At 40.4% G+C, this 27,186-nt stretch overlaps 1 protein-coding gene across 1 annotated transcript; it reads left to right on the top strand.

Annotated features, from left to right (window-relative positions):
• Nucleotides 1-3,649: 3,649 nt before the first annotated feature.
• Nucleotides 3,650-4,741, top strand: LOC149284026 (prolactin-releasing peptide receptor-like). Its single transcript, XM_089497213.1, has one exon. The coding sequence runs from the start codon at nt 3,650-3,652 to the stop codon at nt 4,739-4,741; it is 1,092 nt and encodes a 363-aa protein (XP_089353339.1).
• The last annotated feature ends 22,445 nt before the right edge of the window (nt 4,742-27,186 follow it).

Genomic DNA, 27,186 nt, shown 5'->3' on the forward strand with positions numbered 1-27,186 from the left:
CCCCTCACGCTGCTCCCATCACTAGGCGGCCATCGCACACGGCAGCTGGGTGCTGATGCGGCCGGTCCGGCTTGCCATATTAAATAAATAAATAAAAAAGAAAGTAGCGCCGGCCGGCCGGCCGCATCAGCACGCACTGGCCGTTCAGATTAGATTTCGGCCGGCTTGGGGGCAATTGTCCCCCTGCCCAGCCCGCCCCTGGCGCCAGAGGGGGCTTCCAATGCCGCTCAGGGCCGGGCCCACCGGGAAATTTCCCGGTGGGCCAGTCTGGCCCTGCTTGTGCCCCCGTGAGTGGCAGAACTCCAGGGCCCGGTCGCAGTCGCGACCCCTGCGACCCCGGTAGTTCCGCCACTGGACCTTACATTGTAAAACCAGATGTCTCACCTTACACAAATCCAAATCTTCCCAAAAACATTATGCAAAAACGTAATATCACATTTTAAAGGCACACTACGGGGGCTGCGTGTGCAATCTACAAATATGAACTACTACGTCTACTGGACAAATTTACCAAGGAGGAAGGCGTTTTTTTATAAACTTATTTAGTTTCAATCACTAATTCTATTTGGTTTAGGTTTTGGTGGAAAAATATATATTTTTTTGCGTTCTTACTAGACTCGTGCACAAGGTCCAAAATCATTTTTCATTTAGTTTTCGAGCAACGAACTTCAATTCAGACATAATTGGGGGGCTTTTTTTAAATTGTGAAACAATCTTCAGGGGCCAAAAACACGTCCCCCTCTCTCTCTCTGTCCCCTAGTCCTGTCTGTGCCCCTGCACCCTCCCGCTAAATTGTATTTGCCCCCACCTGCTCACTTACCATCTCTAGCTGTTTTCATATCTTCGCTGATTTCTTGATGTAGAGACCATGCTGACAGGATGTGGGGAGGAGGGGGGAGTCAGTATGTGAGACAGTGTCCTGCTGCATAGAAAAAAAAACACAAGAGAAGTGGAAGGGAGTGTAGTGCCTGCAATAGAAGCTGCTCTATATTATAATATAATTCTTGTCTAGACATTGAAATAATGAGTTAACTTCAGCAAGAAAGACAACATTGCAAAGCAGCTTAAAAAGAAAAAGCATAAAAAAAACATGGTAACATTTAAAAATTATTATGCTTTAGAGGAACTATCCAGTTCCAGCAAAATGTAAAAAAAAAAGTCCAAAAAGAGTAAAATAAATAAAATAAAAAAATAAAGTTTATTATTATTATGAGCAAGTGCTAAAATTAGCGCTGTATCTTCCCAAAAATCCTGACGTGGAAAAATTTAAATAAAAGCATTTCAAATACCCAAGGGGTGTCTAATTTAAAAAAATGAATGGTTTGATGGGGTAAATTGGAGTGGCCGGGCTCAAAGATAGGGCATAGGCACAGAATGACCGAAATGGGGGGGAAAAAAAGGGCACTTCCAAAATGTGGCATTTTAACCCCAAACACCAGACAAACCCATACATGTGGGGTATGACTGTACTCGGGAGATGTTCCTGAACACACGTTAGGGTGTTGTTTGATAGTGACGTATACCTGGAGATATAAATTTATACCCAAAGTACAATTTGTGTGAAAAAAAATACAAAAAAAATATACTACCACAAAGTGTGGCAAAGGCTGGTGGTAGAATCTCATGCATGGAAAGGGTTAAAATACTAGCATTTGAAATACCTTGGGGTGTCTAGTTTTCAAAAATATATGGTTTGATGGGGTAAATTGAATTAGCCGGCTTCAAAGATGGTCCTATTAGGACATGGGGGCAGAATGACCAGATGTAAAAGTTCCAAGTTAAAACATGTGCACTTCCTAAATGTGGTGTTTAACCTCCCAAACAACCCGACAAACCCATGCATGGGGGGTATGACTGTACTCAGGAGATGTTGCTGAACACATATTGGGGTGTTGTTTGAAAGTGATGTATACCAGGAGCTGTAAATCCATACCTGAAGAGCAATTTTAGCGATAAAAAACACAAAATAAATTACTACCACAAAGTTTGACAAAGACTGGTGGTAGAATTAGTGCATGGAAAGAGTTAAAATTCTAGCATTTGAAATACCTTGGGGTGTCTAGTTTTCAAAAATATAGGATTTGATGGGGTAAATTGCATTGGCCGGCTTCAAAGATACCCGAAATGGCACATGGGGGGAAGAATTACCAGATTTGGAAAAAATGGTTTTGAAATAGCGAAACGCTACCTGTACTTAATGCTCCATAACGTGCAGAAAAAAGCAAAAAAACATAAAAACATTGGGTATTTCTAGACTCAGGACAAATAGTAGAATATATTTAGTAGGTTTTTTCATTAGCTTTTTTGGATGAGTAAAAGATTTTTGGGGTAAAAGTCAGAAAATTTTGTTTTTTTTTACATTTTTCATCATATTTTATTATTTTTTTATGGGAAATTAGATAATATGATTAAAACAATGGTATCTGAAGAAAGCCCTTCTTGTCCTAAAAAAACCCAACATATAATTTGTGTGGGTTCACTAAATGAGTGAAGAGAAAATTACATCTAAACACGAACACCGCAAAAGTGTTAAAACAGCCTCGTTCCCAATGGTACAAAAGGTAAAACACAGCCTGGTCCTTAAGGGGTTAACATGGACCAGTTTATGTCTATTGTAAATGTGTTCAATCAATTAAAATTATTCAAATACCGTTTGTTAGTTATTGACAGTACTTTACAGGTCATTAGAAGGTTTCCTTAACAGCGCTAACTCTGCACAAAACCTTTTCAACTGACTACATATATAGAAATCATCTTGTAGCAAGAGTAGTGTGCATGCCTCTCATGGTCGATAGTAATTTTGTTTAGTTCCTGAAATTGAACAAATCTCTTAATCACAAAGGAGGGTTTTATTGTGTGAGATTAAAGGCCTTGTTCTGCATGGGTTCAAAGAATGGTTTCTTGTTCTGTGATCTTGCATGAAAAGGAAGCAAATTAACCTTTTTGGCACAGTGGTGATGCACCCTATATAATGTTCAGTGCTTGATAAATATACAGAAAATGTCTGATTAACACACAACTAAACACTATGCTTCTTTCAAATGAAGCAAACACATCCACATTTTCAATTGTATCATATTAACTATATGTGCCCCATATGTGCACATATCCTGGGCCAAAATTCCAAAGCAGCATTGTATGTTTGAAACAAAAATATTTTTTTTACTGCTTATTTTGGTTGACATTGATGGGGAAATGTATGAATTACATGTCAAAATGACCATAGTTGAATACCCTAGGTTGTGTACTTTTCAGAATTATATATGTTGAAACAATGACATAGCAGAAATGTTGAAAATGCTGGTTTCCAGAAGTGTAAAAATGCTTAAATTTCAATACATTTTCAATATATAACATGTTTTGGTGAGTAAACCTTATGTTTGTTTAAGTCTCCCACTCTACTACAGTAGCATTTAGCAAGCCATGTCTCAATTTAGCTTACTCCTAGGTGTTGACTAGAACAATATATACTAGTCCACCATAGTGCATAAATATGAGTGATTTATCTTTTAAATTAAACATATTAGTATGGTTTAATCAAAGGCACTTGACAATATACTTGCTGTACTCTATTTCTATGTATCCCTCTAACAACACTTTTCATATCTTATTGTCATTTTAGAAATGTCCCACTGGAATTGGATTCATCATGTCAGACCAGCAGTTTAATGAGTCCTCGAAGAATACAACCTATGTGTTCTCTGGTCTGGACCTCCTCTTCAATCTGAAACCTCTCTTCATCCCCCTTTATGCTTTGGTGGTAACTGTAGCATGTCTGGGAAACTGTGTTTTAATCCTACTCATTGCCTTTACTAAGAAGCTTCACAACACTACCAATTTCCTAATTGGTAATCTAGCTGCAGCCGATCTAGTTATGTGCATTTTCTGTGTTCCCTTAACAGCCTCATATGCATTTGAGGTCCGGGGGTGGCTTTTTGGAGAGTTTATGTGTCATTTTGTCACCTTAATGCAAGCTGCTACTGTCTTTGTGTCTGTTTTGTCACTGACTGCTATTGCAGTAGACCGCTATGTTGTAGTTGTTTACCCAATCAGAAGGAGAATAGGATGTAAATCATGTGTTTATATTGTCACTGTGATCTGGCTGGTTTCCATTGGAGTGTCTATGCCTACATCTATCCGCACTCATTACCTGGATCTCAAGGAGGTTGGTCATGACATGATCATTTGTGAAGAATTCTGGACACACTATGAAAAGCAGCAGCTTTTGTACTCTTGTACAATGCTTCTTTTATCCTACATGCTACCATTGTCTGCTGTCACTATATCTTACTGTGCCATCGCCTATCACCTGAAGAAGAGAAATGTACCTGGGGCTACATCACACAACCAAGATAAGTGGTCCAAAAAAAAGCAAAAGACTTTCCGTATGCTGATAATCTCAGTCATGGCTTTCGCCATATGCTGGCTTCCTCTTCAGGTGGTCAACTTTATCCGAGATATTGATGAAGACTTTGCCATTCTAGATAAGAATTACATTAACATCATCCAGGTGACCTGTCATCTAATTGCTATGAGTTCTGCTTGCTATAACCCATTTATTTATGCCTCGCTCCACGACAAGTTCCGTTTTCATCTCAGGAACTATTTTTATCATCACAAAAAAAGAACCAGCACTATGTCAAGCAAGAATTCTAGACATAACACATGTTCTACGCTGGCTGACATTCCCATGGTTATTTCAGATAAGATGACGCTACAAGGGAGATTTTCCTTTAACTAAAAGCTTTATTGAACTGTTGATATCGATGCAAATGTCCATACTGTTTTACAGCAATTTGAGCTCTTTGTAACCTGATGTGTGAGTCATGGCTACTGCTAGCCTTATTGAAAAAAATCAGCACAGCAACAAAGTAGTGCTTACGCCTCCTCCCCCACATATTGTTATAGATTCATGTGACAGATTTTAACCCCTTAAGGACAATGGGCGGTCCCTAAACCCATTGAAAACAATGCATTTTGAGCCTGTACAAGTACGGGCTTTGTCATTAAGGGGTTAAGAACAATGAAAATTTATATGCTTACAAGTATAACGGCTTATGTCATCATGTATATTGTACTGCAGATTTATAATAAAATGGGAATGGGAACATTCAGTCAGCCCAACAGGAATAATTAATACGCTCAAGATGTTTACCCTTTTGCAGGGTGGTTCCTTACCATAAAGAGAACAATGGCTCTAACTCAGGGACCTGGGCTAGAAGAACACCATGTACATTTTTACTTACGTGCCAAACAAAGCAGGTGTGATATTTCTAATTATGTACTGTATATTTGTTGACAATGTGATTCTTTGACTGCCAAATAAATGTACCTAAAGGGGTTGTGCATGCCTCAGACTACAACTGCTTTTGTCATTAGTAAGCTAGAATACAAATTAGGTTTATGGTCAAGAGATGCACTTTTGCCTTATTGGTAATGCAGGTTTTCATTGAAGTGATACATCCCCTATGGGAAATCTTTTTATATAGTGCGCCCTTATAGTAACAATGGAAGGCAAATATTTTAATGCAAATCAAAAAAGAGTGACTTATGTAAGATACATCACATCTAAACAAAAGAGTAGCTCAAGGAAACCTATTCTATGAATGAAGAAGCTGATTTAAAACATTACAAAAATGTTTAAAACGTGTCCTTTATATATGTTTTTTGGCTCCCAGTCAATTTATTTTCACAATAAGGTAATAGTTTTCCCAAGAAATGTATATGATCACAAGTATAACCGCTTCTGTCATCCTTAGAAAGGTCACCTTTGCCACCCATACCTACTCCCATCAAGCTAGTGATTATACCTCGACCAACTTGGTTCTTAGTGCTTAGACTATCATAAAAGATGTAAGATATGTTCTGAAAAGTGTATGTGTTTCCATACGTGATCCTAACAGTTAACTAGAATAATATACATTTCTACATTTTTACTGTTTTTGAGTTTGCCACAGGTACCACTGCTAAATTTTCCTCCCACGTTCTGCCTGCCGTCCTTACCATTTTATGTCTTCATATGCATTGTAGATGATGTAATCCTTAACGCATAAATATTCCCATATATCACAGATAAAATATGTCATATTCTAAGTTATCCGTAATGTGGTTTTAAATTTGCTTTCAAAAAAATCTAAATATAGAACAACACAAGAAAAGGGCAGAGAACATTTAAGTTTAGGGGAATAAGTGGACCGTAAAACATTTATTTTTAACTCAGGTTTGAAGAGGCTTATATTCTCTGTCCTTTGTAAAGAAAGTGTTACATTTAAACTGCACACTCTTCTGCACTGATAAGTATTTATAGAGTGTTAATTATCTCAACACAGCTCTAAAAACTCAGCGTAATAAATAAATGCAGCACAATTTTTTTTTTGGAACAGTAGTTAAATAACTGTGCACATAAATATTAATCCTTTCCATTACAGCACAAGAGCTTCAGATTTGATTGTAAAGACATTCCCAGACTTCTTTGGAGAACACAATGTTCAGAACAGCTGAAGCCCTGCTAGATTCAATGTCTGTGAATGGTTCACTTTCTCATGCTGATGTGTTCGGTGCAGGAGGTAAATAAAGCTGTTTCATTTTTTCCTAGCAAGAATAGACAACATTCTTGTGGACAGGGGGAGGACTGGCACCCTCTTGTCAGGGGGGGCAGGTAAAGCTATATGGTCCCATGAGCCTATTTTGCCCACCAACCCCAGGAACTCACATACGCAATGGCAAAAATATTTATATTCATACTCATCCTTTCACACTAACACATACTCCTTTTCACACACACCTATACATACAGATTCATGCTCACACACATACATTCATGCTCACACATACATATCCATTTTATCGCATGCCAATACTGCCAGCCCTTGATGGAGACCCATGGACCAACATGGGGGGCAATTGCTCCCTGTACTGGCATTACAGCATAATAATATTGCAATAACCATCAGCATAACAATAGGGTGATAGGTTAGAGATTACAATGGAGAGGAATAATCATGCAGATACTGTGAAAGGAAGGTGAGCTTGTAGATGGCACACACACATATATGTGTATATATATATATATATATATATATACACATATATGTGTATATATATATATATATATATATATATATATATATATATATACACACACACACACATTTATAGATATCTTTATTTTAATCTCCAAACACCATTACAGAGGTTTACTCTGTAATGTATCAATATTTTTTGTGATGTAATGTTGTGACTTTTATTTGCAAGTTCTGCTTAGCAGTGAGTTATTCTGAAATAGTATATTAAGTGTACTATAATTATATAAAATGTGTAAACTGATCAGCATCTATGAGTAAACTCACAGCAGCCATCTGTTTTTGTATCTTTTTTGTAGAGTTGCTTTAATGTTACTTAACAAATTCATAAATACGCTTATTAGTCATGTTCTGTTGCAGCTTTTTTGGCAACAATATTAATAGAAATCAATGTTCTAGTAATTGTCCTTTGTTGGCATCAATTAATGTTGATTCACTAAAGCTGCCTCATGTGAGCTTTGCCTAAAAGGGAGAACTGCATAGTTGCTATTAGGTTTGCATCAAAGCTTACATTGCTGCTCATGACTCATGTAATTCATGATTTACAGACATACACCAAAAATAGGCCTTGACCATGCCACTGACTTCATTTCTTAAGTAAGCAACATTTTCAGCAGTATGCCCACAGAGGACAATAAAGAAGAACTGTCACTTACATTGCATTCAATGTAAACAAATGTCCCTGCCAATTTCTAATAACACTGTTCAAATAAAAGGTTAAATTGTGTAATGTGTTAAAAAAAAAAAATGCATTTTTGCCGCATTCATTTTCGGATAACAAGTTTGTTTTCTGACCTCCCAGTCCTGACAAAATACTGAGGTCTATTTAGGGGCCAATTCCAAAGGGAGTGGTCCCTGTCAACTTCTGTACTCACCTTTCGCTAACAGAAGCAGCATCTCAAGGCTTAGGAAGAGATCCAGACTTTACATTGCAGGACCACCAGCAACAGCAGAACTCAAGCAATGGGTACACACATCCAGCATGCTATGAGACAGAATTTCTCCATGAATTGGAATGTATTAATGAATTAGTCCCTCAGAGTAAGGAACGTGATCAAGGAGCAGCATCAGTGGTAGTATGGCAAGGGGTAGACAGGGGCATATAGTCACATCCAGCTCCATGGTACGGGATACTTGAATTTCCTACAAAAAATAGAAAAAAAATACATTTAAACACTCTCATTCACTCTCTCACACTCTCATTCTCCTTTACTCACTGTTTCCCTACCTTCTCTTCCGCCCACTTCTGACTAACCTCCTCCCATCAATATTAGAAAAAAAAAAGAAGGTGACGGCCTCTCCCTTGATCCTCCAAAAAAACAAGAATTGTTGTAACAGATTAAGGAAGGAGATTGAGCGGCAGGGCAGGCACGAGCAGACAGACACATCTAGCTGGACTGAATATTTGAAAACGTAAAAGAAATGATCACCCAGAGTAAGGAAGGAGACAAAGGAGCAGCATCAACAGTAGGGTACTGGGTCTTGGCAGGCACTGGCATACAGACACATCCAGGCACTTCGTACAGGACTGAATTTCTCCAATATTCCAAAAATTAAAAGAACGGATCCTTCAGAATAAGGAAGGTGAGCTGCAGTGCTAGAACATGAATATTGTGTGCTGGGTAACCTTATTTGGGAAGATAGATTGAATTTCAAGAAAGCCATTCGCTTCACCAGGTGCAGGGTGGGTTAAGTATGTCACATGGAAAACTCTCTCGCTTTAGACACTGCTGAACAGGCATAAAAGCAGGTGCCATGCCACTAAGGAAATGCCTGGCCAGATAAAAGTTTTCTTCAATAACTTAGAGGGTCAGTAGCAGAACGTAGTGGAAGTTCTTCAAGGTAGGTTTTCACCATTTCAGAGGCACTAGTTGGACTTTGGGGAGCTTGTCTGGTACCCACCAAAGTATTAATGGCCTCTGCCCAAATGACTGCTGCTCTGCATGGGTGCAAGGGATTGGGAATTGAACAAGTGGCTATTGGATACAAGTGGATATTTCCATTTCCAACTTCTGCATCTCTCCTTAGCTTAGCATGCCCATTTTGTGCTGCATTTATTTCCCCCTATGGGTGACATTTCAGAGATTTTGCCATTTTCATTTTGTTTTGTTGGGGATCCTTCTCCATGTCCGTCCGAGATTCGTATGAATTAAAAATAAAGTTTGCACAAATCCAAATGTACAAGTTTAGTATTTAACAGGTTAATTACTGCAACTACATTTTGGATTTAATTTAATACAATTAGACTGAGAGCCCAGTATGAAGTGGATTGTAAAACATAAATAGAAATTAGTCTTTGTCTTTTCCCCCATGAGTACCGGTACAGAGACAGATTAATAGCATTAATTAGCACTTTGCATCACACGTCAAAGAAACGTGCTCTGTCTTAATGCTCTATTAAATATAAACTTACAATAAATTGCTTCACAAACCCATCTTTCTCAGGGAAACATGACAATTATTTGGAATTGTTAATATGGATTATTTGTAGGGCTGCAACTAACGATTATTTTAATAATCGATTAGTTGGCCGATTCTTTTTTCGATTAATCGATTAATCGGATAAAAAAAACAATATGCAAATTTTTTGTTTATTTAAAATAATTTAATGAACTGGATGTTAAAAAACAACTTAAAATTTACATTAACATTCTTATTTTGTTATGATGTAATAAAAAAAACAATATTTTCAAAGTACAAGAACCCAAACACAATATTTATGAAACAAAATAACCCCAAACATTCTGAAAAGAGGTGGACTATTACTGTTCAAGAAACTTTGCCCCAGCCCTGGCACTTTGCACCCAGCACTTTGCACCCAGCACTTTGCACCCAGCACTTTGCCCCACCCCTGGCACTTTGCACCCGGCACTTTGCACCCAGCCCTGGCACTTTACACCCAGCACTCAGCACTTTGCCCCAGCCCTGGCACTTTGCACCCAGCACTTTGCACCCAGCCCTGGCACTTTGCACCCAGAACTTTGCACCCAGCCCTGGCACTTTGCACCCAGCACTTTGCACCCGGCACTTTGCACCCAGCACTCAGCACTTTGCCCCAGCCCTGGCACTTTGCACCCAGCACTTTGCACCCAGCCCTGGCACTTTGCACCCAGAACTTTGCACCCAGCCCTGGCACTTTGCACCCAGAACTTTGCACCCAGCCCTGGCACTTTGCACCCAGCACTTTGCACCCAGCACTTTGCACTGTGCCCCTGCACCCAGTCTCCAACTCTGCCCTGCACCCAGCCCTGCCCCCACACTCACACCCTGCACCCACTCTGCCCTGCTCCCACACTCACACCCTGCACCCACTTGCACCCACTCTGCCCTGCTCTGTGCGAACGGAGCCACACGCAACTAAAAGAAGGCGGAGAGTGCAGAGCGTGTAGCGGAAGCGGGGAACGCTCGCGGAGGTAAGTAAAAGGAGCCGAGTGCTCCAACAACGAATCGATCACTCGATTAATCGATAACGGAAATCGTCGACAACGATTTCCGTTATCGATTATTATCGATTTTATCGATTCGTTGTTTCAGCCCTAATTATTTGTATTATATTGGCTGTCCTTTCCCCCGATTGGAGGATCGGGGAGGACGTCACCACAGCGAAGCCATTGTGGTGGAAGCTGCCGTGTTATGTCATCAGGGATTAAGGATTGAAGATTGAAGATAGAACAGAGAAGATAGAAGATGCAGAAGAAGATATGGAAGCGGAAGTGGTCGACAGAAGCAGAGTTGGTCCGCAGAGAAGGTGGGGAAACATTTAGAAAGCGTGAGAGAGTGAATTTGAGAGTGAATATTGTGCATCGAGCAATGAGCTTCAATTCAAATTTCCAAATTAAAACTGTTTCCGGATTTTCAGCCGAACCGTATGTACAGAGAACAAAATTCATTGCCCAAAAACAAATGGGCCAAAAACAAACCCAAAAACATGTCCCAATATTATATTTTGTAATTACCTTAACTAATGCTAAAGAATATTGTAGACTGAGATCTTGTTCTACATTTTTCTTATACCACTGATGTTCTGAACTTAGTTGTATACTTTACATTTCATTCATTACTTGCTAGGGAAATCATAATTATATAAAATTACTTTAAATTATAGAGCATATCAGCTACTGTGTCTATTATACATGGGTTACTCTGCAGTGCAGTTACACTAATCCTGACATATTTTCTGCATTCTTGATGAGCAGAAATAATTTCTGTGATCCTCCTGATAGTAACAGCATTACATAATGAATATGATTGCAGGATTAGTATTTATAGGAGAGGGAATTCAACTTAAGAAGAGAGAGAGACTTTCGTTAGGAGATGATCATTGGATAGGATTTATAGTATTTTTTTTCTTTGGACGTGTCTGCATAGCAAACTTTGGCATTACACTTACATCTCACCACATTAAAACGTTAAACACCCACCCAGTAAATAACACATGGAAACATAGCATTGCATGTATAGAGCAAATGAATAATGCACAAAGCCAGACTTGCTGGTACAGATCCTCTTTCTTTTCTCTGCCCATCTCTTCCCTTTCTCGTTATCCCCCTTTATCTATCCCCTTCTCTTTCTCATTATCTCTCCCATGTCACTTTATCGCTCCCTTTTCTTTTCATCTGCCCTCCTCTTTCTCTTTATCGCTCCCTTTTCTCCCTATCTCTCTGTTTTCACTTAATTTTCCCCATTTCTCTTAATGTCGTCTTACTCTATCTCTTTTCTTTATCTCTTCCCTGGCTCTTTATCTCTCTTTGTTCTTTTTATCTCCTCACCCTTTCTCTTTATCTCTCCTCCTCTTTTTCTATACCTCACTTTATCTCTTCTTTTCTCCCATTTATCTCTCCTCCTCTTTATCTCTCCAACTCATTCTTTCTACCTACCTCTCTCTCTTTTATATCTCCCTTGTTTCTTTAATTTCTCATTATCCGTCTCCTTTTTATCTCATCTCTCCCATTTATCTTTACCGCTCCTCTTTCACTTTATCGCTCCTCTTTCTTATTCTTATTATTTTTCCCCATCTCACTATCACTCCTCTTATTTATTATCTTTCCCATTATCATTTCCCTTTTCCCTATCTCTCTTTTCTCATTATTTCACCCTTCTCACTATATCTCACCTTTCTCCTCATCTCTCCTGTTTATTATTATCTTCCCCTTCTCTCTTCTCCCCTTTTTCTCTCCTTCTCGTTATCTCTCCCATATACCTTTCTCTTTTTCCTTAATGATCTATTCTATACAACCTGTTCATGCAGACCTCTGTCTGGGTGCTTCCTCACAGTGCGTGCCGTTTTAGTGCTGGGTTTTGACATCATATCCCGGTGCTCTGCATTAAAAGCTGGCACTCATTGCAAAGAAGTGATGAAAATTCCTTGTATCTCCTCCACTGGCCCTGTTCCTCCAGCGATAGGCAGTACTGTCCTGACAGGGTGGGGGACACCGGTGTCCGGCTGCCCTTCATGCCCCCCAGTGAGAGGGCTGGTGAGGGGAGATCAAATGATCAGCGCCTCTGGCAGAACCGCAGAGGAGGTGCTCTTGGGGTTTTTCACACAAGCCGTACACCCCTAATGCCGGCCCTGGTGACACCCCGATGAATGACATCCCCCTTAGTACACCACTAGGTATTATGGCCAGACTAGGCATGCAAAATGGCTCTTTAAAGCCAGCAGATGCAGAATTATGTAAGTGCAGATGCAGGACAGAAACACCTTTAGTTCAGTAAGCGTGTTTGTTGCCAATGGCCAGTGGCACACCTAACATTTGCCCTGTGTGTCAGATGGCTAGCCTGGGCCTGCCTGGTAATACCAACTACATAAAATATTAACACATTGTTTGGCAAACTAATGTATATCTTAAATCTAAAAGAGAAGCTGTTGTAGGGTGGATTGGAGAAGCTGTAGTATCTACTGCAGTGTATGTATTTAATGTATATTTCACTTACTGCATAAGGCATTCCTGAGCGGAGTTTAGTTGATTAAGACCCATTTATGGACAAGTTAATGTTTGTATTATTATGTTTCTATCATGTCATCTATTATTCTTCATTGATAAATCAATATTGGACCTATTTCTAAACATTAAAATAACTATATGTTCCATGAAAGCACATCACCTGAGGATTTCAGAGACACCCTACTTACCCTTTTTTGCAATCTACCCAAAATTAGTCTGGCATAAGTTTTCATAATGGATTGAATCAGTTAAAAGCAGAAGAGGGGGAGACCAGCTGGTATAAAGTTGCCATAATACAGACAGGATATCACCATACCAAAGAGATTTCTGGGTGAAGCACCGCTTCTTCAGTTCTCCGGGTCAAGACCCAAGTCCTCTGGGTTGCGGGAGTGGGGTCTTGACACACCCTGCTCCATATTTCCATTAAATGGGGGTGTTTTCCCCTGACATCATCGGGAACGCCCCCCATGTCCTGGCCCCGTCCCGCAAGGGAGTAGCCGGAGTGAAGAAGTTCCCAGGTATGGATATCACAAGGGAATGGAATACTACTTAATACCGACCAAAACTTTTCTCTTGAGGAAGCCCATACGGCGAAACGCGTCAGAAGGATCACACGGGATACCCCCCCTTTGATCGAGTTTTTTGGCGGACTTTAACCCATCCCTTTTATATGCACTCAGTGCATGGACGAACTGTGAGTGCATTCTGAATAGTCACAACTGTTTTATTGAGGCTACTGCACCATGTTCAGTTTTTTTTTCTAGATTTTGTATGAAGACTCATCAAATTATGTTGAAAAATATCTTTAAAGGGCCTGAAGCATTTTATCCGTTTGTGAGTGCAACCACAACAACACTTATTTTTTCAGTACTTATACTTTTTACACTATATATTTATTTTCTTCCCTTACATGTACCTGCACCCCAACTATTTGCATTTCTTAATTGTGACTTGTGTAAGGAAAGTTTACTGTTTGGTACTTGTGCAACAAACTGTTCTTTGCATTTCAGTGTAATTTTATTGTGTTCTGTGGGTATGCAATGAAAAGTAAAAAATGCTGCTCTATAAGTTATTTTTTTAATCTTTTATTTTTGCTCTTCCTTGGCTGATTTTTAAAACTGATCTGAATATATGTATGATCTTCATTTTCACAAAAACATTGTTTTACGAATTGTGTATGGATATTCAGTGTGTCAGAAGCTGATGCATTTGCCGTGGGGCTCGACTGCAGCTATACTTAACACTATAGTTCAAGTTATAAATACAATTATCTACAATGCTTATGATAGATTTTCTTTTAAGGTCGTTTCTGCCTCAGCATTTAGGTCAATAACGGAGTCATTTACTTTGATTGATGTACTTTCAGCCATAGAGATATATGGCCTATTTGTGTTCCATGTCAACAGGGCATGTTTACTGTGGCACAGATGGGGCATTCGACTCAGGTTTACCTGGGAACAGACACAGACTTACCTTAGGTAGGTTACCATGGTAGTTGTAACTTTGGCTCCTTTGAGGCCAATTGCCATCACAGACACAAATGCTTTCTCTCTTGTGGCCACATCATCTGTTAGAATGGAACGCCAGGATATGATTTCATACCCAAGCAGCCAGCTGCTAGGAAGCATCTGTAGAAAAGTCTGTGCTGATTTCTGCACAGACCTCCGTCATGTACCCATCTACAAGTTGGGCCATGATAGGGAAGATTGTGCCAGGCACTTACACATCAAGATGGCCGTGTCTTACTATATGAATTTTTGAATTAAATTATAAAGCCTACAGGACAGAGTTTTGAATGAGGATGCTGAAACGGATTACGATCACGCAGCAAAATCTGAAAATCATTCTTATTACTATAGCAACCAGTGGAATTGTTCAAAGAGCAGGACAATTGTGTTACAACAGAATCACTTTTCAATCTTGCAACAGAATATTTTTTTTTTTTACATAACCTCATTATATCCTACATTGTGAATCATGTAATCTAGGTTGTACATGACAAAGCTATTTTACTAACAAAACCTCTTTTGGATAGCACTAGGGAGTATATCTTTGTATGTCTGTGGCTATTACAGACTAATGACCCGTACAAACCGGTTATGCAGTCTCATGTAACACATTTCAAAACAGTCTTTTTGAGAGGTGCCAAGGTCCAGATAGTTTTTTGGAAGTGAAAGCGTTGTTCCCAATCAACAGTGCTATCACAATCAGCATTATTCACGGCAGGGGATTTTTTTTTTTAGCTGATGACATTACCATGCATGTTTTTGTTTAAAACTTTTTAGGTCATCTTTATTTATATTTAGAACATTAACAAGTTTGTAGATTACTAGCTGGAAGTTTGATACTTAAAATTCTTTAAGGTCACATATAACAAGATATAGATTGTAAACTATAGTAGCTATTGGAATCGCGAGATACACTTCATGGCAGTGGTTAGGGTGGTATATTACAATTGTGAACAATATATCAAAATTCTGTATATACTGTAGTGTTAAGTTATGTAGCAACAAAAATGCATGGTAAGTGGGACAAGATGGTAAGACAAGAAAACACCATGACTTAAGTGATGGTACTGCATCCACCACCAGAACCATATCTATCCCTTGTGCTACCCTTGGCCAGTAACTGCAATTCTTACCACTGATATGATGGATATGGTGTCCATGAAATGACAATACCAATTAAGAACGCACAAGGCCTAGAAACAACTAAGTAACCCCAATGGGTTATGTAGAATAAATTACATGAAAAAATGAAGAAAAAATAAATAAATATATATATATATATATAATATTAATAGTGCACTCTGTATGATAAAATATAGCGATTTTATAAAAAAAAATCTAGAAATAGTTGTGTGAGTTTTTTATACATTTTGTTTTTTAGAAATTGCTATATTTTATCATACAGAGTGCACTATTATTATATTTTTGTCATTTTTTCATATCATTTATTCTACATAACCCATTGGGGTGAGGGTGAGTTATGTTTATATTTACTTCTGTCGCTCCACTCACTGTTGGTGGGTTGCACCACCAATACCTGTCTTTAGTCTTTTTAATTGTTGTCAGTCATGTGATATTTTAGGTGACTTTCTCCTACCACTCTCTTGGTAAAGTAAAACAGTAATGGTGTGAAGTAAGTGCCTACATAGACTTCCTTTAGTGTTAATCACCGGAAAGTGTTATACTATGAAAAACTAGAACTGTTTATATATATATATATTTTTTTGTATTTTAATATGATACCAGCAATAAAAAATAGACAGCATATATCACAAGTGTGACACCAAGGCTCCAACAAACATAACACACCGTAGGTGTGCAAATGTAAGTAAGGTGGCAGATCCAACCGGCATAATCACTTCGTGCTGAGCTAAAGGAAGAAAACTCAGGATCAAATAAGGCTAGTCCATGAAATGTCTTAATCACAAGTAACATCACAAATAGGAAAGTCGTAAGAGCTGATTGACGCGTTTCGCATGTAAAGTGCTTAATGGTAAGCCACATTTGTGGTTATCGAATTCCTTTTTATAGCAAGTCACAACTGCACTCCAGATGTTGGTAAGATATATAGAACAATGGTACTAAAGCTTACAGGCGCCATTCAATTATCAGACAACAATGTTTAATTGTGTTACATTATATTTTGGTGATATTACACACAGTAAACATTGTTCATTTCAGCATAAATGTCTAATATTTTTCATTTTCATGTGGTTTGAGTTCTACTCTTACTCTTTTTACATTAATTTTATCTAATGGATATGTATTAGTTGATTGAATTGAATTTCTCTTTTTTACATATATGGATGCATTTGTATAATAATCTGTACATCTTTTTGAATAAGGTGTTCCACTAGATAATTACCTAGAAAGTTTTGCTTTTTAAATTGGACCTGTCCACTTTTTGCATCTTCAGTTCAAGTAATCGGATCTGTGTGATTATTTGTATTCATTATTTTTTACTACCCTTTCAATAGAAGCTGATTTCTTCTTACATCTTTAGGAGAATGAGAGATTTAAAGTGGTATGTGAATAAGCACATACATACAATATTAGCTTCTAACAAATCATTCTTAACATTAAACTGCTGAAAATGTATAGGTTGTTGATAAACCCTTGCTGTTGAGAGTCCCTATTTAGCCCTTACAGGATAACGTAAAACTTATACCGTATTTGCTCAATTATAAGACGAGGTTTTTTTCAGAGCAAATGCTCTGAAAAATACCCCTCGTCTTCTAATCGGGGTCGTCTTCTAATCAGACCTCAAATAGAGGTCTGATTATGAGACTAAGATCCAGATCCCCCGCACTGCTGCAGGGGACCTGGATCCTCCTGTCTCCCCCCCCCCATTTAACACCCCCCCACACACACACTTACCGGGTGCTTCCTGCTGTATTGCTGGGGCAGCGGGTTGACGTCTACGCGATTCGTGTAGACAACGTCCGCTGCAGCCGGAAGGAGGTGTGGCTAGCAGCGGGGGTTGTCTGCGTCCGTTGCGCATACCTTCCCCGACTGTCAGAGATCAGAGTTCCCCGCATCGGTGCGGGGAACTCTGATCTCTGACAGCCAGGGAAGGTATGCGCGACGGACGCAGACAAACCCCCGCTGCCAACTCCACCTCCTTCCGGCTGCAGCAGAAGGAGACGTCAACCCGCTGCCCCGGCAATACAGCAGGAAATTGGAAGCACCGGTGTGTGTGTGTGTGTGTGTGTGTGTGTGTGTGCGCGTTAAATGGGGGCATAGGGCATTTCTGGAATGCCTTATACCCCTATATGCCACTCTGCCCCATAATATGCCTTTTAACCCCCTAAATGCCAGAGTGGCATATAGATGTATAAGGCATTTCTGGAGGCAGAGTGCTCTATACAATGCCTTTTAACTCCCTTAATGCCACTCTGCCTCCTGGAATGCCTTATACCTCCCTATATGCCACTCTGCCCCATAATGTGCATTTTAACCCCCTAAATGCCAGAATGGGATATAGGGGTATAAGGCATTTCTGGAGGCAGAGTGGCACATAGGGGGTCAAAAGGCATACCATGGGGCACAGTGGCATATAGAGGGTTAAAAGGCATATCATGGGCCACAGTGCCATATTGGTGTGGCAAGCCTGGGGGCAGATGTGCGTAACTGGGGGACAGGTTGGAAAATACAAGGAAATAAAAACAAAAAAAATATTTTTCTCAATCATAGCTTTTATTTAAAAAAATAGTTTACATGAATTAACATTTACTGGTAAAACTTTTCTCCTTTAGGGTCGTCTTATATTCAGGCTTTTTCTTTTTTTCCTAAGTTAATATTCAGATTTTGGGGGTCATCTTATAATCGAGCAAATACAGTATTTAACACCTGAAGGATTTGGTTTCTTGTTTTTCTTTTAATAGATCCTTTACACTATATCTCTAAACACCTGAAAACTGTTAAATGTCCCAGAATCATACCAGTTTTACTCGATACACATGGCTTTGCTCACTAGCACAGTAGTGACACTTGAAAACAGCAACAAATAAATCAGTAGATTGTATAAAGTTCCATCTCCTGAATGGAGAGACTAAGAATAATAACTCACTCTTATTAAACAAAACAGAAGCCATGGCTGCATCTAGATGGGTGCATGGGGTGCACCAGGGGGCTCTAAATCAATACCTTCTCTGCCTACCACTGCCTGCATCTGGATTACTACATAATGATTGGAATCATGCTGTACCACTGTCTGTGTCTGGATCACTATACACTTATTGTCCACTTTATTAGGTACACCTGTTCAACTGCTTGTTAACACAAATAGCTAATCAGCCACATGGCAGCAACTCAATGCATTTAGGCATATAGACGTGATCAAGACAATTTGCTGAAGTTCAAACCGAGCATCAGGATGAGGAAGAAAGGGGATTTAAGTGACTTTGAACATGGCGTGGTTGTTGGTGCCAGACGGACTGGTCTGAGTATTTCAGAAACTGTTGATCTACTGGGACTTTCACGCACAACCATCTCTAGGGTTTACAGAGAATGGTCCGCAAAAATATCCAGTGTGCTACAGTTGTGTGGATGAAAATGCCTTGTTGATGTCAGAGGAGAATGAGAAGACTGGTTTGAGATGACAGAAAGGCAACAGTAACTCAAATAACCACTCGTTACAACCAAGGTACGCGGAATACCATCTCTGAATGCACAACGCGTCGAACCTTGAAGGAGATTGGCTACAGCAGCAGAAGACCCCTCCTGTCAGCTAAGAACAGGAACTGAGGCTACAATTCGCACAGGCTCACCAAAATTGGATAATGGAAGACTGGAAGAATGTTGCCTGGTCTGATGAGCCTCGATTGCAGCTGCGACATTCGGATGGAAGGGTAAGACTTTGGCGTAAACAACATGAAAGCATAAATCCATCCTGCCTTGTATCAACGGTTCAGGCTGGTGGTGGTAGTGTTATGGTGTGGGGGACATTTTATTGGCACACTTTAGGCCCCTAAGTACCAATTGAGCGACAACCTACCTGAGTATTATTGCTGACCATGTCCATTCCTTTATGACCACACACAGTGTACCCATCTTCTGATGGCTACTTCCAGCAGGATAATGCACCATGTCACAAAGCTCACATCATCTCAAACTGGTTTCTTGAACATGACAATGAGTTCTCTGTACTCCAATGGCCACCACAATCACCAGATCTAATTCCAATAGAACACATCTGTGATGTGGTGGAACGGAAGATTCACATCATGGATGTGCACACGACAAATCTGCAGCAACTGTGTGATGCCATCATGTCCGTATGGACCAACATCGCTGAGGAATGTTTCCAGCACCTTGTAGAAAGTATGCCATGAACAATGAAGGCAGTTCTGAAGGCAAAAGGGGGTCTAATACGGTACTGACAATGTGTACCTAATAAAGTGGCCAGTAAGTGGTAGGGGTTATACCGTACCACCCTAAATGTCTTGATCACTATATAATGATAGGCACCATGCTGCACTACTGTCTGTGCCTGGATCACTATATAATGATATGAGTCATGGTGTATCACGGTCTGTGTCTGGATCAATATATAATCATAGGAATAATACTTTACAACCCTCAGTGTCTAAATCACTATGTAATGATATGAGTTCTGCCGCACCACTCTTATTGTCTAGCGCAATATATAATGATGAGAGTTATGCAGTACAACCATCAGTGTCTGACGCTATATATAAAGCAATGGGATTCATACTGTGCCACATGTCAGGCTCACTAAGTTCTTATGCTCTCTATGAGCTGAACTCTATCATGTCTATGTCTGGCTAACCATATACTGATAAGGGCTATAACACCTGCACATGCATTATGTGGATTAGAACACAAAACCTCTATGGTGCCACTGTCCCATGAAGATCATGCAAAACACTTGCTCAGTCTTCTGCCAACACAAAATGCGGTCACTGGGTTTGGGGAAATTTGTTTTACTATAATTTTTTATTCTCTGCCGGTCTAATATAATTTATTTCCTTATTATTTATTTGTCTACTTTCCTCAAAAATAACCTGTGTAAAAACATACTGGGGGGCACAGTTTTCTGTTCATGGCCTCGGCTGGTAACAAGCTACGGCTCTGTCCCTTGAGCTTGGCACCTACTTTTAAGTCAGAGCAGGGGATGTCACTGACACATGCTGCAAAGAGGTCACTTCCAACCTGTCTGGGCACAAAATTGGCACTGACAAGCTGCTTGAAGGCAAACGATGGCACTGACAAGTTGTCTGGGCACAAATATGGTACTGACAATTTTGAGTTTCCTGTTAAAACTTTATATAATAATGATTGGTACATAATATGTCACTGCATTTAATATACAATTATTGTTATTTAACATGATTTGTTTTAGTTATACAGGACAAGCTAGTTTCTTGTAATTTTTGTGACTTTTTTGACCCACCTCATGAGAATTTTCTTCTGTACAAATGTGTCTTTTTTACATGTGAAATCACAAAATTTATTATTTTCTGTGACTGTATGAAGTGCATTAGAGCATCTCATGGATGTGTAATTATGGTGTGAATAATTACATTTTGGCACTTCCACAGACTAAATGCCCCAAATTAAAGAGCCCAAAAGCAAAGGTGCCTTACTTACAGCACAATTTCACATAAGGCAGATCATAGGACAAACAATTTCCTTTCTGATTGATCATTTTGAATACGTTGCCTGCACATTTAAAAACAAACAAGGTAATATTATACATAGCAAGGACAAATGTGTTTAAAATGCATTCACAAGAAAATGAAAAGGTACCCAAGCTTTTCACTGGTTTACTGTATTTTTTTTCTTAACTAGACTCTAAAGGCTATTCAAGATGCTTAAAGGACAGGCATAAACAAGTTACTGATAAGACATTAACACTGTCAGAATTTGATATGATATGTGTGTATTTATGGTGACTGTGTTGGAAATGTATACAATTCACTGCTAGCAGAGGCTGTGTTGTTTGGAACACCAGGATATGATGCCACGACATACACTATTTACATATCTGCATTTAGAGGGAGCGAACCATCTATGCCTGAAGAGTTAAAATTTCCACTCCGTTGAAGGTAGCATATGTGGAGAGGAAGGGGGGGGGCAGTACTCTCGATGTTAAGTCAATACAATACTGAGCAGAACCGTCGAGTAGTTATACCCACTTGTCTCCCATACTATTTATTCAAAGACTTCGTGTGTATTTTATTCAAAGACAGAATACCTAACTGTATATTTTGTGGTTTTGTCCACCATTTCAAATGTTTTAGCTCTTATAAGAGATTATAACCTTTAAGTAAAATAATGAAGTGTGTAAATCCAACTGTTTGTCCCCAAACACCTTGTCTTTGCCATCTTTGTTCCCAAACCACCTAACAGTGCCATCTTTGTCCTCATCAGCTTCCCAGTGCCAGCTTTGTACCAAACAGCTGGTCATGTTAGTTTATAAACAGCTTCTCAGTGCCATATTTGTCCCCAAACAGCTTGTCGGTGCCAAGTTTGTTCCCAAAAAGCTTGTCAGTGCTATCTTTGTCCACAAACAGATTCCAAGTGCCTTCACAGCGTGTCTCTGCCTTCTTTGTACCCAAACAGCATGTCTCTGCCATCTCTGCCCCCAGTTTGTCTCTGCCAACTTACCTGGCTAAAGACTTCAAAGTTTCTCTGCTTCTGGCTGTCCCTTGGCTCATTCCCTCCAGACCTCCATGTGACAAATACAGGGGAATTCTGGGTGCGCTGGTTTAGTTGGCAGCACCACACAATAGTCTTCGTGCTTCCTGCATTGGGAAAACCTTATGGATGGTATTCTTTCAAAAATGACCAGGACTAATTTTCAATAACAAATGTGAAGTTACTCTGTACTTTATACATGATGGAATATATCATTTGTGCCATACTTTATTATTTAAGAGGCTATATATATATATATATATATATATATATATATATATATATATAGTCATCTTGACCATACTATAGGACTATTTGTATTACTTGACAGAAAATTAGGGCTTAATCTAGCCTTGGTGCAGTATTAATCTAAATTTTATTAAAGACAGGAGGCGAGTATTTTGCATTAAACCTTCTTTACTGTTAACCTCCAGCAGCAAAACAGTTAACAGAAAAACAATAAAAACAACCAATAGGAACACAGGAACAGTCTATAAATTTTAGCACATCCAGAAACTCCTCCTCTTTCTTTGCGAAGAAGCTGAAACGCCAGCAACAACATCCCAGCAGGAAAAATCAGGAACACAGGAATGGAGCAGAAAATGGACACCATCGCTCCCACACCTCAAACAACTGGAGGACGACCTGAAAAGACAGAGATCGGGACAGTACCAAGCAACATATGTCGAGCAGGACACAAAACAAAAGGCACAGAAATATAAGCAAACAAGGAACCCACTACTAACCCCTCAACCTGCTAGACCGAAGTCAAGAAGAAGGGAGGGAAAGAACAATGAGAAGGGAGGGGAAAATACTCGCCTCCTGTCTTTAATAAAATTTAGATTAATACTGCACCAAGGCTAGATTAATCCCTAATTTTATAGCAAGACAGGGGGCTTCGTATTTTGCAGTTTTAACGCCCCTAAACCAACGCCAAAGCGGCGTGGGCCAGGGCCCGGAAATAAAAGGTCCGGAAATTAGATTCCCTAGACCAATCCGCCGCTGACAAAAGGTCCGAGAGGGAGCAGCCAGCCGACAACGCCGAGGAGGCGGCCGCGCCACGAACCGAATGCGCCCCGAAGGAGCCCTCAATGCCAGCCAAAAAGAGAATCCAACGAATCCACCTGGAAAGCGAAAGGGACGCACGTAGGAGATGAAGAGCGGACCCGACTGAGAAGAACGAAACTCAGCCGACCTGGCCAGGTAAGATCGGACACAACGAGCCACACAAAGGCGTGGCCGATCGGGGAAATAAGGATAAGACACCGATGTAGAGTTGGATTTTGTCCGATGAAAAACGGAGACTGAAACACCTTCGGGAGAAAACACAAACGAGGATACATCAAAAGCACGAACATCAGAAACCCGTCGAAACGAAACGAGGCACAAAAGAAGATCGGTCTTGGCGAAAAGCTGACGGAAAGACAACCCATCGTTATCCGGCCAATCCTCCAAAAAACAGAGTACTCAGGAGACATCCCAAAAGGATTTATAACGAGCCCTAGGGGGCCTGGAGAGCCGAACACCCCGAAGGAGACGACAGACCGCCGGATCCTTACCAACACCCAGTCCCTGCACCGGAACACGAGCCGCCGAAATGGCCGAGCGAGGGTCGGAACGTAGCCCTAATTCAATGCCCTTGCGAGGGTCCTTGCCGTTTTTGGTGAGGAATGTAACAAACGGTTGATCAAACTCCGGTGTGTGCAACACCTTGTCCTGAATGGTGGGACGAGGACACTCGGAACGTAGCCGCGAACGAACCTCCTTATCAAGAGGACGACGGAGCCAAAATCTTAAGAACTCGGCAATATGGGCCGAAGGTGTCCATTCAGAGGAGCGGGGGTGGCGCAGGGCCCTGGGGTCGAAAAGTGGAGTGCCACAATCATCTGTCACCTCAAAAGGCTGGTCCGGTGCGTTGAACGGGGTGCGCAGGGTCTTAGGGAGTTCAGGCGCCAGGTCCTGAGCCCGAGCAGGCGAGGCCGGTCCTGAGGAGCCCGCACTGTACTCGTCCAATATCTCATACTCCGTGAGATCCTCAGTTGGAGAGATGATAGGGAGAATGGCACCGTGAGACTTCTTCAGCGGAGCCTTCCCCTCGCCAGATGTAGAGGGGGCATCAGTCCAGGTGCGTTTGTGAGAAGACCTAGCATCAGCCAAAGAAGCGGAGCCGCCAGCTTCCGAATCCTCCACGCCCGTAGGGGAAGGAGGAGGTTGGATGGAGCGAGACTGGAGCTCCTCAGCGTGGGCAGGGAAAGATACAGCCAGTGCAGAGCGGAGCCAGGCCTGGACCACGGCCGGAATCTGAGCTTGAGAATCCTCAGCCATCTTACACCCAGGTGTGACTCTAGGGATAACACAAACACAGGGGGTGAGTGGAAATAATAATATTCATATGGCTGGAACAAAACACGGGGTTCGCCCGTAGGTGAATGGGGTTCGCCCACCAGGTCAGGTGTAAGGGAAGGGGGTCACCCCTAAAGCAAGGTGGCAAGCACCCGTAAAGCAAATTCCAAACTCCAAACCCGGGGAAGGCTTGGGTTAAAGCCCATTAACAGTGGGGGTCACCCCAAGTAGAGGCAGCAGGGGTTCACCCCAAGTAGAGGCAGCAGGGGTCCATCCTAATGATAGGCAGTAGGGGTAATCCCAGTAACAGACTCCAGAGGTAATTATACAACTGTTAATAGCCAGAGAGTTTATGTACCTAAAAAAGAAAAAACCTGCAAAAAGCCTGAAAAGCAATAAAATTCCACGAAATGGCAGGACAGGAAAAAAAAAAAGAACAGTCCAAGGCCTAAGCTGCAGAATTAATGGAGCCGTACCCAAATATATATACATCTACCTTATGAGGGGGAAAAATGTGACAAAATGGCGCGCAGCGCAGTGAAAAACTGACCAGCGCGCCACGGCCGAAATAAACGGTCGCAGCACAAGCCCGCCGCAATCACCGCGCCGTGGGCCGAGGACGGGGAAGCCGAAAGGATCGCGGGCCGAAAAAACGCCGAGCGGTACCAAAACGAGCGACCGGGAGACCGGGAGATGGGAAAAAACCAACAGGCAACAGACGGCAGTAGGAGAAACGAGAGGCAGCACGTGGCCTCGGAGCGGAGGACAGAAGCGAGTAGGAGGAACACCCCGCAGGGCAGAGATAAGAAGAGGAAACGCTGAAACAGCGGAGTCAGACAAAAAAGGTACGGAAAGCAAAAGGCGTAAAATAAAATAAAGGCCAAAAATACTAGAACACAAATCAAAAGAAAGGGTGACAAATATCCAAATGGATATATATATATATATACATAAATGTACCGAAAAAGTACCGAAATAAGTACCAAATATACCTAGAAATATACCAAGTCAGAAAAAATATCACATGAAATCTAATAATAGAATAAGAATATCCACATATATAAAAAGGAAAGTTCTCACCTGGAGGTTAAGCAGCAAAGAAAGAGGAGGAGTTTCTGGATGTGCTGACATTTATAGACTGTTCCTGTGTTCCTATTGGTTGTTTTTATTGTTTTGCTGCTGGAGGTTAACAGTAAAGAAGGTTTAATGCAAAATACGAAGCCTCCTGTCTTGCTATAAAATTATATTTTCAAGTTCATGATACTATCTCTCCCTAACATATTATGCCCTATATACTCGTATAGTAGAACATAGGAATTATCTGGCAATATCATTGTAAATTTTAAAATAATCATCATTACACATTATTGTACAAAAAGTAATCAAAAATAAATCAGCCATGATGAGCACAAAAAGAAACCAGTAATGCTATGTCAGAAATATATATGTAGAACCAAAAGGAAAGGGAATACAAGAAATCATGTTACTGTCTACTAGTTTAGAGGGACCTCTCACACCTATAATATATAATTCCCATCACGCCTATCACACATCAGGTGACCTGATCAGTCCAGATCAACAACCCTACATGGCATGGGAGTCAAAGGGGACTATTTAAACCATCCACAAAGTAAAATACAACAGGCAGATACGCAGAAGCAGACACATCCAATATACCCATAAGGTACCTAAATAGGTACAAATAGGTACAATCTGTGAACACATTATTTATTGTCACATTGCCATGCCACAGTTTATTGCCATTAAACAATTGATTACATCTAATACTTATTTTTAAGGCCATGGAAAGGAGCCATGGCAACAAAATGAAAATGCGACCATGAAAAACAAAAAATAGCATCTATGCCAGGTGGTAGCTAATTGTATAGTGGCAGTGGTTGTTTTTGGACCATGACTTTAATGCAAGTGTACTTCAAGGTGAGTTTAAATGCCAGTAACTAGAAGTATTGCTCGAAACTCACCAGCTCCTGTTTAATCCCTCCATAATGAGCAGACCCAAAATAATTGTTTTAATAGCCTTTTTAGAAACAAGGCTTTTACAGAAAACATTATACATATATTTTCAAAGAAGTAGCAGTAAATATAGCCTGTTAAATACAAATGTGCGAGAGTCTATATAATTGGATTTTTTGTCAACACTCCATCAATTTGAGATGAAAGTGACAATTATCTCAGGAAGAAAGACGATTCTTGGTATCCAGTTCAGTTGAAAAATCTGTATGTGGCATCTATTTTATGGTATGCATAATTATATTTACATAGTGTTATATGTAATCGTACACACTGAAAATATAGCAACAAACATTACTGGTTAAATCAAAACATAGACAATGTTAGATTAAAGTAGTTGTTATTAGACTTGGGCACCAGGGGCCTCTTCGTGTTCGTCTTCGTACTTGTCTTCGGGGGGGGAAAAATCTTCGTATTCCGCGAATATTCGCCTGTTCATGTCTTCTCTTCGGGCGAATATTCGTGGACATTCTTCGTGTTCGGTTTTTCTTCGTTTTCCCCGGTTAAGGGGTTAATATGGGGTTAACGCGGGGTTAACGCAGCTCTAGCGCCAGGAGTTTAAATGTACGTATGAGCAACTCTATTGGTCGTCAGCAGGGGGCTCGTCTGCCATTG

The sequence above is a fragment of the Sceloporus occidentalis genome, unplaced genomic scaffold (genome assembly GCF_023333645.1).
Source record: "Sceloporus occidentalis isolate IW3139 unplaced genomic scaffold, rSceOcc1.0.p SCAF_100, whole genome shotgun sequence".
In the NCBI taxonomy this organism is placed as follows: Eukaryota; Metazoa; Chordata; class Lepidosauria; order Squamata; family Phrynosomatidae; genus Sceloporus; species Sceloporus occidentalis.

What these genes read in the sequence shown, in the direction of transcription:
- LOC149284026 (XM_089497213.1), top strand. Translation starts at nt 3,650, where the DNA reads ATGTCAGACCAGCAGTTTAATGAGTCCTCGAAGAATACAACCTATGTG.